The sequence below is a fragment of the Urocampus carinirostris genome, chromosome 16, assembly GCF_059441175.1.
Source record: "Urocampus carinirostris isolate Australia breed hairy pipefish chromosome 16, RoL_Ucar_1.0, whole genome shotgun sequence".
Classification (NCBI taxonomy): domain Eukaryota; kingdom Metazoa; phylum Chordata; class Actinopteri; order Syngnathiformes; family Syngnathidae; genus Urocampus; species Urocampus carinirostris.
The window spans coordinates 24,441,996-24,456,102 of record NC_142364.1 but is presented as its reverse complement, the minus strand read 5'-3'; the positions used below and the strand labels follow the sequence as shown (position 1 = coordinate 24,456,102).

General features: G+C 39.8%; 1 protein-coding gene across 2 annotated transcripts in view; it reads right to left on the bottom strand.

Annotated features, from left to right (window-relative positions):
* Positions 1–13,398, bottom strand: part of tnpo1 (transportin 1) — a 28,619-nt gene extending 15,221 nt beyond the window's left edge. For both annotated transcript variants that reach the window (XR_015852996.1, XM_088355361.1), the window contains exons 1-7: positions 12,992–13,398; positions 8,448–8,523; positions 7,733–7,882; positions 7,544–7,650; positions 588–721; positions 394–475; positions 6–128 (exon numbers count right to left, since the gene is read on the bottom strand). Coding sequence is in view for 1 of the 2 variants with exons in the window: in XM_088355361.1 (XP_088211487.1) it covers positions 6–128; positions 394–475; positions 588–721; positions 7,544–7,650; positions 7,733–7,882; positions 8,448–8,523; positions 12,992–13,096 (777 nt within the window). In the remaining variant the exon portion in view is untranslated. The remainder of the gene's footprint in view (positions 1–5; positions 129–393; positions 476–587; positions 722–7,543; positions 7,651–7,732; positions 7,883–8,447; positions 8,524–12,991) is intronic.
* Positions 13,399–14,107: the final 709 nt, after the last annotated feature.

Below are 14,107 nucleotides of genomic sequence, written 5' to 3'. Positions count from 1 at the left end.
CTCACCTCGATGATGCTGTGCATATGTGGCAGAAGTCGGTCCAGGCGCACTTCCAGCAGCATGACAAGTGCTCGGCACACATTCTTGCGCACCTCGGCCTCTTCGTCAGTGGCCAGAGCAAACAGGTTCTGCAGAAATTGTAAAGGAGGGCTCCTTTTAAAAAAAATGGTAAGGAATAAGCACAAACACATTCTAAAATTTTAATTTTGAATGGCTTACACGTGTGCAGAAATACCAGTCCATTGCGCCAAAGTTAATCAAATCATTTTAAGGGAACATAACCGACATGAAATGAAAACATACTTTCATCATCTCTTACTACTGGGCCCTACAAAGCCGTCTCACGTGACTTCACACAAACCAAGGATCATGAGAGAAGGCGGTCAAACTTGCCTCAACAAACGCGTCAATGTGCAGCATGAGGGCCTGAGTCCTGCTGATGATGAATTGATTCACGCAGGCGATTGCATGAGACCTGAGTAGACACAAAGCACAACAAAACGTCAGTCGCATGTTTTTCTGGAGGCAGGCCAGCTTTTAAAGCGGTCCATGAGTGATCTGATGAAAACAAAGATGGCTTTATTAACCTTATCTTGGGGCTGCTGTGCTTAAAAAACTGCAAAAACTTAGGAATCATGATATTGAGGGGACGATCCAGCATCTCACTATCCAGGACCTCAGCTGAGTCCTCGCAGATTTTCTGCAAGGCTCCGAAGGCCCCCTAAACAACAAGGAAACACTTTAAAGCTTCGGTTTTGGCAATTGAGGCAATACAAAAACACCAATTAATGGTATTTGTTATGGATAGAATCATGCATGGTCATCAATATTAAGGGAAAAGTGATTACCTGCCTCTTTCATTAAAGCTTTTTGCAAAAAATAAGCATTTATTTGATAACAAATGTTGATTTGTAGGAGTTACCATTAAAAAAAAAATCCTTGTAATCACGCAAGTTTTACATCTGAATAGGAAAATGTCAAAGACGGCAGCCGAAACACTGAGCAAATTTTCTGCAGTGTTTTGCACCAACTACACTTGTATCTATTGCCACGGCTGCTGGTTTTCTTTTGCATAACTTACACAAAATTTTGCACAAAACGGTTGCACGAGAAGATCAAACTACATGTACACTACATCTGCTAACTCATACCAACTATCATCATTTTGTAAACCAGTTACTATACTACGTAGCTATTTAGACCAAGGATCTCCAATGTGGTGCCCGCGGACACCAGGGTGCCCCCTAAGAACAACTGAGGTGCCCACGGACCTGTTCTAAAAGTTGCCCACCAGTGCTGATGTTGTTGTGATTTTCTAGTAAAAAAATGTTTTAGTGGTTGACGGAGTCCATTTAACCATACTTTGTGTAATTACCCTGGTAATAACATAGTAACAACATAGTTATAGCACGATAAGTTGTCATTTTAGAAAAACATATCAAACTGGGTGCCCTTTGTGCTAATTATCAAGAAAAAGTAGCTCAGCTTGAAAAAGGTTGAAGGACCCTGACTGACTGTTGGAAAATAGGGGCATTTGGAAAAGATGCATCAAAAAGGCAAAAAGTGAAACAATTTTGGACGAATACAATACTTCAAAAAGATCCACAGCGAAAAAAAAAAAAACTTTTTGAAAATAGAGAAACATTCTATCCCTTACAAACACTTTAACCACATCCATGGATGCTAATGCAACAGGCCGCAGACAGTCGTGCACGGCAACGAGTTCCTGTGATAACTGTTGCCATGGCAGCGCTGTAATTTGGAAAAACGACACAAATTGTGAAGGATATTGAAATAATGAATAGGTAATAGTGGGACTCTAAGTGATTAAGCTAAAAAGTGGGTGCGATCTCAGACGCATTCCATTGATGCCAAAATTGACCTTAGAGCCCATCGTAAAATGCAACCTAACCCAAGCATGGTGACAAGGAATACGAGTATTTTTGTTATTTATGTAGCTCATAATTGCTAATCGAACTAAAAGCAGCTATGCAACAAAGCTATCAGAACAAAAGTCATTCATTTTTAATCATAGACTTACAACACCCTTAAAATACATTTCACAATGTGCTTCAAATCAAATATATAAAGTGAGAATTATAAAACACGTTGAACCTGGGCTGGATCAGTTTACACTGGTCCACGGGCATCGTAACCAACGAGTGGATTCTCAATCTAAATATATCCACAGTCACCTGCTTGGCTTTTTATAGAGATGACGGGTGGGCGGCGCACAAGTGCTGCTTAGGTAAAGGCTTAACCCTTAGAACCCTAATGGGGGTGTCACAAGGACCAGACAAGTGGAATCGACATTGGAAAGCTTTTTCAGGGATGATCCAGGGAAAGTTCATTGCATTTTTGGAAATGTCTTTTGATTGTAACACAATAAAAGCAGAGAAAAAGCTTCAGAGGGTCAGTGTGAAACACCTTTGGTTATGTTCGAGTCATGAATTGAAAACAAAACACAACAGAACATGAACCTCTCCAAGTGTCTTTGCACAAGAGAAACACAACCACGCAGACATTTTAATGACAACTTTCCCATTAGCAACTAAGAGGCTTTGATGCGTCCAAGCTGCTTTCTAAAATCACAGTTCATCTTATGAGGAGTTGCTACATTTGCTGCCACATTATAAGCTTTGCACACGTTGCGATTCTTAGCCATGACCTAAATCTCATCTTGAGAATAAGCTTCATCGGCTGGATGGCACATGTCATTTTAAAGATGACGACATTTCTCTGCGCTGTTGTATAAATGTAAAATAGTGACATGTCTGAGCTCTAAAACAGCTAATAATGAATCAACCGTTGCTCATAGCAGATGTTTTATTTTACCCCTAGATACAATTAAACGACTTAAGAGGCTTTTGAATTGAGCCAGCAAGAGAATTGAAAACTCTTTAAAATTGAAAAAAATTAACAGATCAGGAAAAAAATATAAAGTATAAGTAATTCATTTTTAACAGTGTGCCAAAACAGTCTTCAAACTGGGCCATGTGACATTCTGAGAAGAAATTCCACAATGAATAATTGTGGAATTGCGTCTGTCGCTCCAGCTGAGAGATGTTTATCCCGCTGGTGGGATGCAATCCAGACGTTGCTTTTGTTGCAGAGCAAACTCTCATTCTACTCCACACTAATAAAATACAGACCCAACACAACTTCTTGCCACATGATGAAAAGAGCAGTATTTACTCATCCATAATCACACAAGTTTATGTCATGGTCAGAGTCTAAATCTTCCTGAAAGAGGACACCAACAATGACCTAACTTATGAAATTGTTGCATCAATGTTCATCTAAAGTTCAGTGCTTCTCAACAATTTTCTGTCATGCATCCCGGCCTAGGAATAAGTATACCTCTCACATCCTGCCATGTGTGAGTGCAATTGCCCCTTGGTGTCCTGGAGGTGCAGTGGCACTTTATTCTAGGACAGATAAAAATAAGAAAAACTTAAGAGGTCAAATGTGACCCCATTGACAAAGCCTCACGCACCCCCAGGAGCTCCTACTCAACTATTTGAGAACCGCACAGAGAAGCTCTGATGTGATGACGTAACTATTGATAAGTCTTCATTATCACCCACTTGTCTTGTATACTCATGTTGCATTCCATAAAAGTGGAAGTGGGAGTTTTCCAACCTTTGACCAGTATATCAACATATCATTCGAATGACACTCAAGGTGGGAGGTCCTAGTTGCGAAGTAAGGGTACAAATCCTTTCTCCGACTTTGTTTCAAGGACATCACACCTCAAGTGTCAGTCAAGTTACACATTTCTGGTTGGAGGTTGGAAAACTCCGACCTCCCACTTTTCTTAGAACACTGTGAGGTTGTAGCTGGTACCATTTTAATGGGATAAAACAGATTTCCGAATGTTCTTCTATGCAGCAATAGAATAAGGTCTGAAAATGACCCCAATTACCTTTGAGGTTAACCAGAATAATTCCCAAACTATATTATGGGGGCTTTTTAAGGGTTATTGATCTATCTTCGTTATTCATTATCCATTATCCGTTATCGGTCAGTTCATAATACGCTACAAAGCCTAGGAGACGGGACACTTACTCTCAGCCAAAAGGCCAAGCTAAGGTCCTAGCCTAAAGCTTTTATGTTGCATGGGTTTACACCTTTTTGTTATTGTAGATTATGGACTAAAAAAAAAACAAATATTAACCTCTGGGGTGGCCATTTTGAGAGTTGGCGACAAGTGAAAATGACATTCATGATCACTCAGTTTTAGCTATGGAGATTCGGAGGTTCGGTAGGGTAATGTCCTGCTTTAAACGAGATTTCCCCTAGCCTTTTCCAACCACCAACTCTGCCAACTCGAGGAAAGACCCACAATTCATGCACAGGACGTGACCAGACTCTCCAGCTGGATAATGAAGATTTGAAAACCGAAAGTGTTTATTTGTAATCAAAAGACTGCATATGTGTGTCATGTTTCATGCCCAGAGATTTATTTCATTGTGTGTGCAAATAAAATTGCACCTATTATCAATTATTCCACTACACGCACAACTTTGTTTTAAAAATCATCAACAGGATTTCAACTGGTCACAGGACACGCCTCCGGTGACTGACATTACCAGCCTTTAAAAGAGAGGAGCGAAGGCCTTTTTGCCTCTTTCTCCACACGCATCTTCCTGAAAAGGGAGATCAGAGCAGGGGCCTGGTTGGCCTTTGCCCCCTCTGACCACGGGGAGATGAAAAAGGCTAGATCGAGAGCAGGCCCCTCAGCGAGGAAGCCTTCCACACGCCAATCACAAGGCCTGGTTTACCCTTGCATGAGTCCCTTTCTTTTGGGCCGCCATGAAATCCGCAAGATCAACTTCCAAAATAGAAAGTTCCGGCCTTCTCCATGGACCATGCAGCCTTCCATAGTCTTTAGAGGAACCTATATATTCTTTTTCCATGTGTTTCTCTCATTTCTTTTTGGGACTGATCAATCATTATCCATATCAATGAACTGCAAAATAGAAAATTTAAAGCTAAAAAAAAAAAATACAATATATTCAGAGTATTTCTTACTTCATTATAAATGATAAACACAATGTTGTGTGTGTGTGTGTGTGTTGGATCCCTACGACCATAGTGGTTAAGGCTTAACCACTATGGTCGTAGGGGCACGATTTCCTGTGGTGGGTCTTGGGTAAGCACAGCCTAGTGTCGCCCGTCCCTCCCCAGGCAAACAAATGTTTCAGCCTGGTCTTGTACCAGGGACACAATATGAGGCGATTTTGACATAATTTGTGTGAGAAACCATGAGCACAACTTGATGGCCAAAACGGTAACCACCGAATTAGAATCTGGACCAACTAGATATAATTTAGAGCAATTTTCTGTACATATTGTTGTTAACAAAGATCTAATGACCAATTTCATCATCATACCTTGACACAATCTCACACAAAAATGGCTATCCAAGAGAAGGGGAAAAACAGGTGAATTCTCCTTCTTAAACCATATAATACAAACACGATATCAATCAAATTCTGTGTTTGGACTAGTGGTGGCCCAAACTAAATATTATCAATAGGAAATACTTGAGGCCAGGGGTCTCAAACTTACGGCCCAGGGGACAATAACGGTCGGCAGGGTGATAGTTTGAGGCCCTAGCCTTAATATAAAAGTCTAAAGGGACATTATGCATTTTTAAGCGCCTCCTGGTGAGAAAAATATAATTTATTAAAAATGCATAGTTATTTAAAAAATAAGTGAAAATAGATGAAGTTTTTAAATACTCATCGGTAGAGAAATTTGCATTTATCTAACATCATTAGCCTCACTTAGATGATGCTGAGATCATTGTTGACCATCTTGCTGCTACAGGTACTACCAAAAACAAAAAAATATCTTTTTTTCCCCCTTGTCTTTTGTATTTTTTCCCTTTTTTATTTTTTTTCCTTTAATAGTTCTTTGCAAAAGGCTGGGCAAAGAAATAAAAAATGTCACTTTAAGTCTCTGTAGTTTGTCTTCTTTTTTTTAGCATTCGTTTTTGGTTGCACAGCACAATAATGACACATTTAGTGGTTACATAATACACACTGTGCCTTTGATGAAGTGCTCTAGTACGGAAAATATGGATTCATTTGTTACCAATTCATTTATTTTCACATCAATTCTTTTTGAATTTTTAGTTGTCATTTTGTGTAGCATTTTAAAAAAAGCTATTTGAGAACGGTGGATTTTTTGTTGAATCAGATTTTCTTGGGGAAAAGCCAATCCGGCCCAGTCTCACCCAGACGCTAGCTCCGGCTTCCATCAAGTCAATTCAGTTTGAGACCCCTGCTTTAGGTTGACTTCCACTTTAAAACGGCAGACATCTGTTAAGTTTCTGTAATCAGTTCTGATACTTTTCTGTGGAGCTACTTTTAATAAGAAATTGAACCCATCTTTTAAGGATCGAGTTTTCAGAAATTAGTCAGTTGTTGAATGACGATAAGCCTTTGAAATATTGACAAATAACAAGCAATCACAAAGCAGCATTCATGTATTTGGATTTAAACAATTAACATATCAACATTTTAGTAGTTGGCTAAAAGTCGGCTCACTGAATTTCAATTAAAATCACTGTTTTTTGTTTAACAACACTCCTTACAAATTGAATTAACTGATAATTAACTCATCTCACTCAACTTCAAATGAGGATTTTAAATAAAGATGTTAAGAAATAGCTGACAAATTGGACATAAAAACGCAAATAGAAAAAGCCCACTGTGTTGAATCAACCACAAAAAAGGTCGACACAAATTTCTACCTCAAAACTCGACTTTGATAAATCTATGTCCAAAATCTTTCCACCCTACTACCTAATTACTGGTAAACCTAATTAATGATTCCGATAAAAGTTAATGTTAGTGTAAAGCAATACTTCTCAGTGGGAATCTGTCAGGAAGGCGGTGGTGTGTGTGACTCCAGGGAACTTCTTTTTAGATTATCCCAGAATTAGGTGCAATTGAATGTCCACTACACTAGGGGGCAGTGACTATCTCAGTGGTAGCGTGTATTGTTTACATCAAGCAGAGTATAAACATTGAGGATGAAGTGTAGACACGAAGTGTAGCCGACCCTCAAGTGACTCCGTGAAGATAATATTTAACACGGATGCGGAGACAGTAGAAGACAGACAGGGTAAGAGACAAAAAAAAAAAAAAGTCTCCTCCTGTAGCACTTCACTGCAACCTTGGAGGGAAAAGGGCTAAAAACGATATGCTTGCTATGTTAGAAAATGTTGACAGCGGACAGCACACAGCCAAATAAATTGTCATTTAAAGACACTACAACCCAATCACGCTGAGGAGAGGCTTGACTTTTCCTTTAGATAAAACGTGCCAAAGGCGTAGATTTGGTATAGACAAAGGTGATGTGTTACCATCAATATAGGGCAATCTTTTTTTGTCCCCACCAATTGTGATCACTTAAACATTTTTTAAATAAATAAATAGCTCTTGGGAGGCAGGAAAGGTTTTTTTTCTTTCGAGGGGGGACCTGGCAGAAAATAATTGAGAATCACTGGTGTGAAGTCTCGGCATCTAACCTCACACGTGTTGTAGTCTCCAGAATCCAGAAGCTGGCACAGTTTCGGCAAAACCTCCGGCCAATTTTGCAGCTTTCCCTTGGATGCAATTGTGGTGATCAGAATACCTGTTTGGCAGGAAGATTCAAAAAATAATATTGCGCATTGCAGCACCAGCTAATTATTTTGCCCTGACATAAAACAACCTACCAATAGTGGCACGGATGAGCGGTGAGGGGTCCCCAATATTATTGAGGCACTCATTCTTGATAAAGTCAGACACTCCATGGGGGAAATTCTGGTAGTGAGCTTTCACATTGTTCTTCAGTATTAGGCCGCTCAGAGAGCGAGTGGGCTCGTCTTAGGGAAAAAACAGAATAGATTAATTGTAGAGTGGACTTAAAATGAAACAGGTCTTACTGACGGCTTATAGATATTGCATACATGCTGTAATGAAATAATTGCACCGGTTAAATGAAATTCTTAAATATAAGTATTAAGTTCTGCAAAAAATGTTTTTCTTGGCTTTTCAGTCTTATGCTGTTAAAAGGGCACGGAGGTGAACGCAGAAAGGAACCTATTGAGCTAAAAAAAAAATCACTTAAGTGAATACTCGATAACATGATACAACAAATATGAGACTAAATAAGTAAATAATGGCAAATGTCTTGATGATGCGGGGATGTAGGTCATCTATCGTGCAGACAGAGGAGTGGCGGGATGAGTGCTGCCAGGAATGGGGTTTAAAATTAGAGTGACCCATATTCCCCCCCCCCGAGTGCCTCATCATCTGCGGCCCACGGGTCGGCCAAGTCACGGACGGCCATTGGGGCGCTTACGTAAAAACAAAAAGTAAAAAAAAAAGAATGATGACATAGTCCAGTGCATAGATGCATCGAGGAACACAACAGTCACACACACTTACCCTCTGATTTGAGCTTGGTCAGAACAAATATCAAGTAGTTATTAAAATCAGGAAACTGGTTCAGCTGCTCCAGTCTCTGCAGGGAAAGTGGTTCAGGAAGAATGCGGGACCAAACAAAAAAAGTCTTTGTATATATTAACACTCGCAGTACGTGTCTTGGGTCACGTTACATCATCTGATTGAGACCACTGCACAGATGCAAACTGATGTCTTGTAATTTATTGATACTATGTATCTAGGCTAGCCTGGGAAATATCCAAGAGTAAAAAAATATATTGAAACTAAACAAGACATATTTTGGTCTTCTTTTTCTCTTTTGCTCATGTCATGGGTTCAGAACAGGTGACAATGTTCATGTTATGGACAAGATTATATTCATATTTACATGTTCCATTATGACTTTAGAGAGTCAAGCACTCCTTCGCTTTACAAAAACAAACAGGAAAGTTGCCTTCCAGGAGAAGATTTAAATATCAATCAAGATATTTTTGTCTTGGCTTACATTTGGGGGTTTGGTGGGTATTTACATCCTCGGTAGGTAATAATTCTATCTCATCATTGCTCTTTTTCCCCTTTTGTTATTGTATTATTAAAAGTAGTCAATAATCTGTACAGCCCTTTGAGACTTCTTGTGATTAAGGGCTATACAAATAAACTTGACTTGAAAGTACCCACAAACAGACAACAGCACACAAAATCTAATATAAGTTTAACCTGGAATCCCAGCCGACGTTTGCTGAAGATATTAAAGATATGAAACACCCTGGAGCACTACCAAATTGTGACTGGGATAGAGAAAAATCAATATCAGAGCTGATGACTCAGTCGGAACAGGTCATTTCAGTCAAGCATGAAAGCTTTCTTATCCACAACAAGGACGTTGTTTTAATAAGTAAATAAGCTCAGTTAAGTTCAGCAGTTGAGAACCCAATTAAAAAAAGCTCTTATGAAGAAATGGGATTGTTTAGAGTTGCCTTTTTTTCTCCTTGGTGGGAAAAAAAGAGCCATTTTTCTTTAGTTACTGATGTGACTGATTGTGGAAGATTTTCCATTTTAACATGTATTGCGAATAATTATGGACATTATCCAACTCCCCCCAACTACTTTTAAGATAGGAAATTTACTCAGATCTATAAAATCAACACAGAGAAACAGAAAACTCAAATACACTTGTGACTAACCTTAAATATATGGCATAAAGCTAGCAGTTTTTCAGTCATTCCCAAAACAAATTAAAACTGAAGGCAAGTACTGTTTTGGCTTAAATCATTTTTTAATTTATCTTATGAACTGCCTAACCTCATGAGTTTATTCTATAAAGAAATGTTAACCTGGCGGTAGGACTCAGGATGAACTATTAACATAATTTGACTCAGGGAAATTACGTTTCAAAAAAGTGAGGGGCAGAGAATAAAAATATTGACTCAAAGTTTTTTGTACCATTAGAAGGCACTGAATATTACACACTGTCCCTTTGAATGAGTTTTTACACAGTGGTCGGCCATATTGTGGAATAATTCATCTAAGAATGCTGCAATAATAAGAAGTTCATACAGAGTCGACAGACTCAACGATAGCCATTGCTATTTTTAGTAGTGGAGATTACAAGACCCCGGTAGGCCGCCGGGACAGTAAATAACAAGAGGAAACCCTGCAAATGTCTCACACCACCTAAAATTATGATAATACAGGGAGTGCAGAATTATTATGCAAATGAGTATTTTGACCACATCATCCTCTTTATGCATGTTTTCTTACTCCAAGCTGTATAGGCTCGAAAGCCTACTACCAATTAGGCATATCAGGTGATGTGCATCTCTGTAATGAGAAGGGGTGTGGTCTAATGACATCAACACCCTATATCAGGTGTGCATAATTATTAGGCAACTTCCTTTCCTTTGGCAAAATGGGTCAGAAGAGGGACTTGACAGACTCTGAAAAGTCAAAAATAGTGAGATATCTTGCAGAGGGATGCAGCACTCTTAAAATTGCCAAGCTTCTGAAGCGTGATCATCGAACAATCAAGCGTTACATTCAAAATAGTCAACAGGGTCGCAAGAAGCGTGTAGAAAAACTAAGGCGCAAAATAACTGCCCGTGAACTGAGAAAAGTCAAGCGTACAGCTGCCAAGATGCCACTTGCCACCAGTTTTGCCATATTTCAGAGCTGCAACATCACTGGAGTGCCCAAAATCACAAGGTGTGCAATACTCAGAGACATGGCCAAGGTAAGAAAGGCTGAAAAACGACCACCACTGAACAAGACACACAAGCTGAAACGTCAAGACTGGGCCAAGAAAAATCTCAAGACGGATTTTTCTAAGGTTTTATGGACTGATGAAATGAGAGTGAGTCTTGATGGGCCAGATGGATGGGCCCGTGGCTGGATCGGTAAAGGGCATAGAGCTCCAGTCCGCCTCAGACGCCAGCAAGGTGGAGGTGGGGTACTGGTATGGGCTGGTATCATCAAAGATGAGCTTGTGGGGCCTTTTCGGGTTGAGGATGGACTCAAGCTCAACTCCCAGTCCTACTGCCAGTTTCTGGACACCTTCTTCAAGCAGTGGTACAGGAAGAAGTCCGCATCCTTCAAGAAAAACATGATTTTCATGCAGGACAACGCTTCATCACACGCATCCAAGTACTCCACAGCGTGGCTGGCAAGAAAGGGTCTAAAAGAAGAAAAACTAATGGCATGGCCTCCTTGTTCACCTGATCTGAACCCCATAGAGAACCTGTGGTCCCTCATCAAATGTGAGATTTACAAGGAGGGAAAACAGTACACCTCTCTGAACAGTGTCTGGGAGGCTGTGGTTGCTGCTGCACGCAATGTTGATCGTGAACAGATCAAAGCACTGACAGAATCCATGGATGGCAGGCTTTTGAGTGTCCTTGCAAAGAAAGGTGGCTATATTGGTCACTGATTTGTTTTTGTTTTGTTTTTGAATGTCAGAAATGTATATTTGTGAATGTTGAGCTGTTATATTGGTTTCCCTGATGAAAATAAATAATTGAAATGGGTATACATGTGTTTTTTGTTAAGTTGCCTAATAATTATGCACAGTAATAGTCACCTGCACACACAGATATCCTCCTAAAATAGCTAAAACTAAAAAAGCCCCACTCCAACTTCCAAAATATTCAGCTTTGATATTAATGAGACTTTTGGGTTCATTAAGAACATGGTTGTTGTTCAATAATAAAATTAATCCTCAAAAATACAACTTGCCTAATAATTCTGCACTCCCTGTAGTTTCCTTTGAGTTATTACTTCCTTTGTCAAGCTAATGGACCAGGGGTATGCCACATGGTGACCACGGGCACTCGGTAGCCCCTTAAGAACACCTGAGTACCCCGCTGACAGGGTCTAAAAATAGCTCACTAGTTATAGATCGTTGTGATTTTCTAGGAAATCTGATTTCTAAGTGGCATGCTTTTTTTCAATGGTTGGCTCAGTCCACTTTACGCAACTTCTAATAATTACAAGCTGAATATAACAATGAAAACATAGTAACATCATGAGAAGTCGTCATTTTAGAAATGTATATCAAACTGGGAGTAACTTTCAGCTTCAAAAAGGTTGGTGAACCCTCAACCCTTTTTGAACCAAGGTCCACTTTTATTTATAAAAAAAGTTCCGAGGCACACAGTCGAAAATGTTTGAAAATGAAGTTATGTCAAATATTTCACTGTACTACCTCAAAAGCAGATAATTAGTATAAAAAAAGAAGAAGATAATGCTTAAAATAAAAAAGAATGCTGTGCTTCATCTATGTTTTTATTTTTACAGTGCAATCTTAAACCACTGTCAAACAAATTAAGTTATTAAATGTACTGTGCTACCTCATGAGCAGATAATTAGTATATAAAAGTATATACAAATCTACTGCCACATATTGATATGGATGACTGTTACAGTTCCTTGTCTGAAGATAGCAAAAATACTAAATAATGGCCTGATTTTTTTGAAAGATAAAATTGGGCAAATTCCAGCAGCACACTAGACAAGGTCTCACGGAACACTAGTGTGCCCCGGCCCACTGGTTGAAAATACTAGAATAGAAGCTTGATAGGAGAAGGCACTACCTGCTATTCCTATCGGTTGAGAAAGTTGTGGTATATTTGACCTGGGCCCTCATACGACATCTCAGTTATTATAATAACGATGTTTAAAACTGGTAATCTACATCCCAAGCGTATTAATCTTCCAAATAAAAAATATGATAGCCCAATCATCCAGAATTACTTTTTGTTTTGTTTTCTCATCAGTGGCACACAGATGTGGAGGAACCAACAATTGAGTTATCGTGAAATGAACACACCCCTGCTTGAGTGATGTACAGATGTTAACATTAAGACTACCTGCAAATCAAATCACGTTTTGCCCTTCACTGTATGGGATGCAAACAACGTAGATACGACGCTACATTGCATGGTGTACTGCTGTATGCGTAATAAAAATCTTGGCAAACAAAAGAAAATAACAACAATAGGTCATAACAAACCGGTTAGCATGTTCTTGCGCTAACAGAAGGCAAAAAAGGATACTTGCTGTACAGATCTCTGCGTGGATGTATCTGGTGACTGGGATTCCTTGAGCAGCTGTAAAATCTGCTGGAGCCCTTGCTCGTCTGGCTTCCACGCACACTCCATATTTGTTATGATCGCAGATTTTTGAGGGCAACACAGCGCCGAGCTAGCAAGAGGATTTACCCAGCATGAACGACACAAGAGGCGGGGACAACACGCTCGACAAGCGCCCCGGGGATATCGGGCGAACGGGGCGGGGAGGTTATTCTCCGCTTATCCAAGGTACTCGAACGGGACTGGGTGTCCCCTGAGGAAGAAGAGAAGAAGCGTGACTGTAGTGTCCGACATTGGTCTGTCAAGAGGGACACATCCGCGCGAGGGTGCGAGCCATTCGGCCGACTGAGTGATTAACAAGAGGGCCGTGCGCGCTTCAGTCGCATTTTAAGTGGCTTGACTAGACAAATGACAGGCGGCTCCATGGTCCTAGTGCGAGCCCTTTTTTTCTTTGGCACGTGACGTCACGTCGCCTTCTCGGGCAGAATGAGAGCCATGACAGACAGCAGGAAGTACAGACCCTGCCTTACTTACGAACGAGATAGGTTCCGGACGATCATTCGTATGTTGAATTTGTTTGTAAGTTGCTCCAGTGCTATATTTTGTATGGAATGTATGTTCAAGGTTTATAGAAGTACTGTATGTGTAAGGCTTGTATAAGTGACCTGCATTGTTTTGAAACTGAGAAATAAACGTTTAATTAAAATAATATGCTCTGTAACATTATAGACCAGGCTGAATGATAAAGCATAGTACTGAAAAACAAAGCTACACATTGGTTGTTGACATTCTGTGGTCTGTGAAGCCCTTTGAGTCTTCTTGTGATTGAGAGACATACAAATAAACATGCCTTGACTTGACTATAAAGATAAATAAAGTTAAATTTAACTTACTTTTGGAAGAGTTAGGCGACATCCTTCTCAGTGGTAAAATGTGTACGAAAAAGCGATCCAACCATTTTCTCAACCGCATCAAGCTTTCTTATTCCACTTTCATTTCAAAAGAAACGACTCGCCTCTTCTTTAAGCTTTACACCAACCATATTGAATGGATGCGCGAGATATGAAACAATAGAAACGT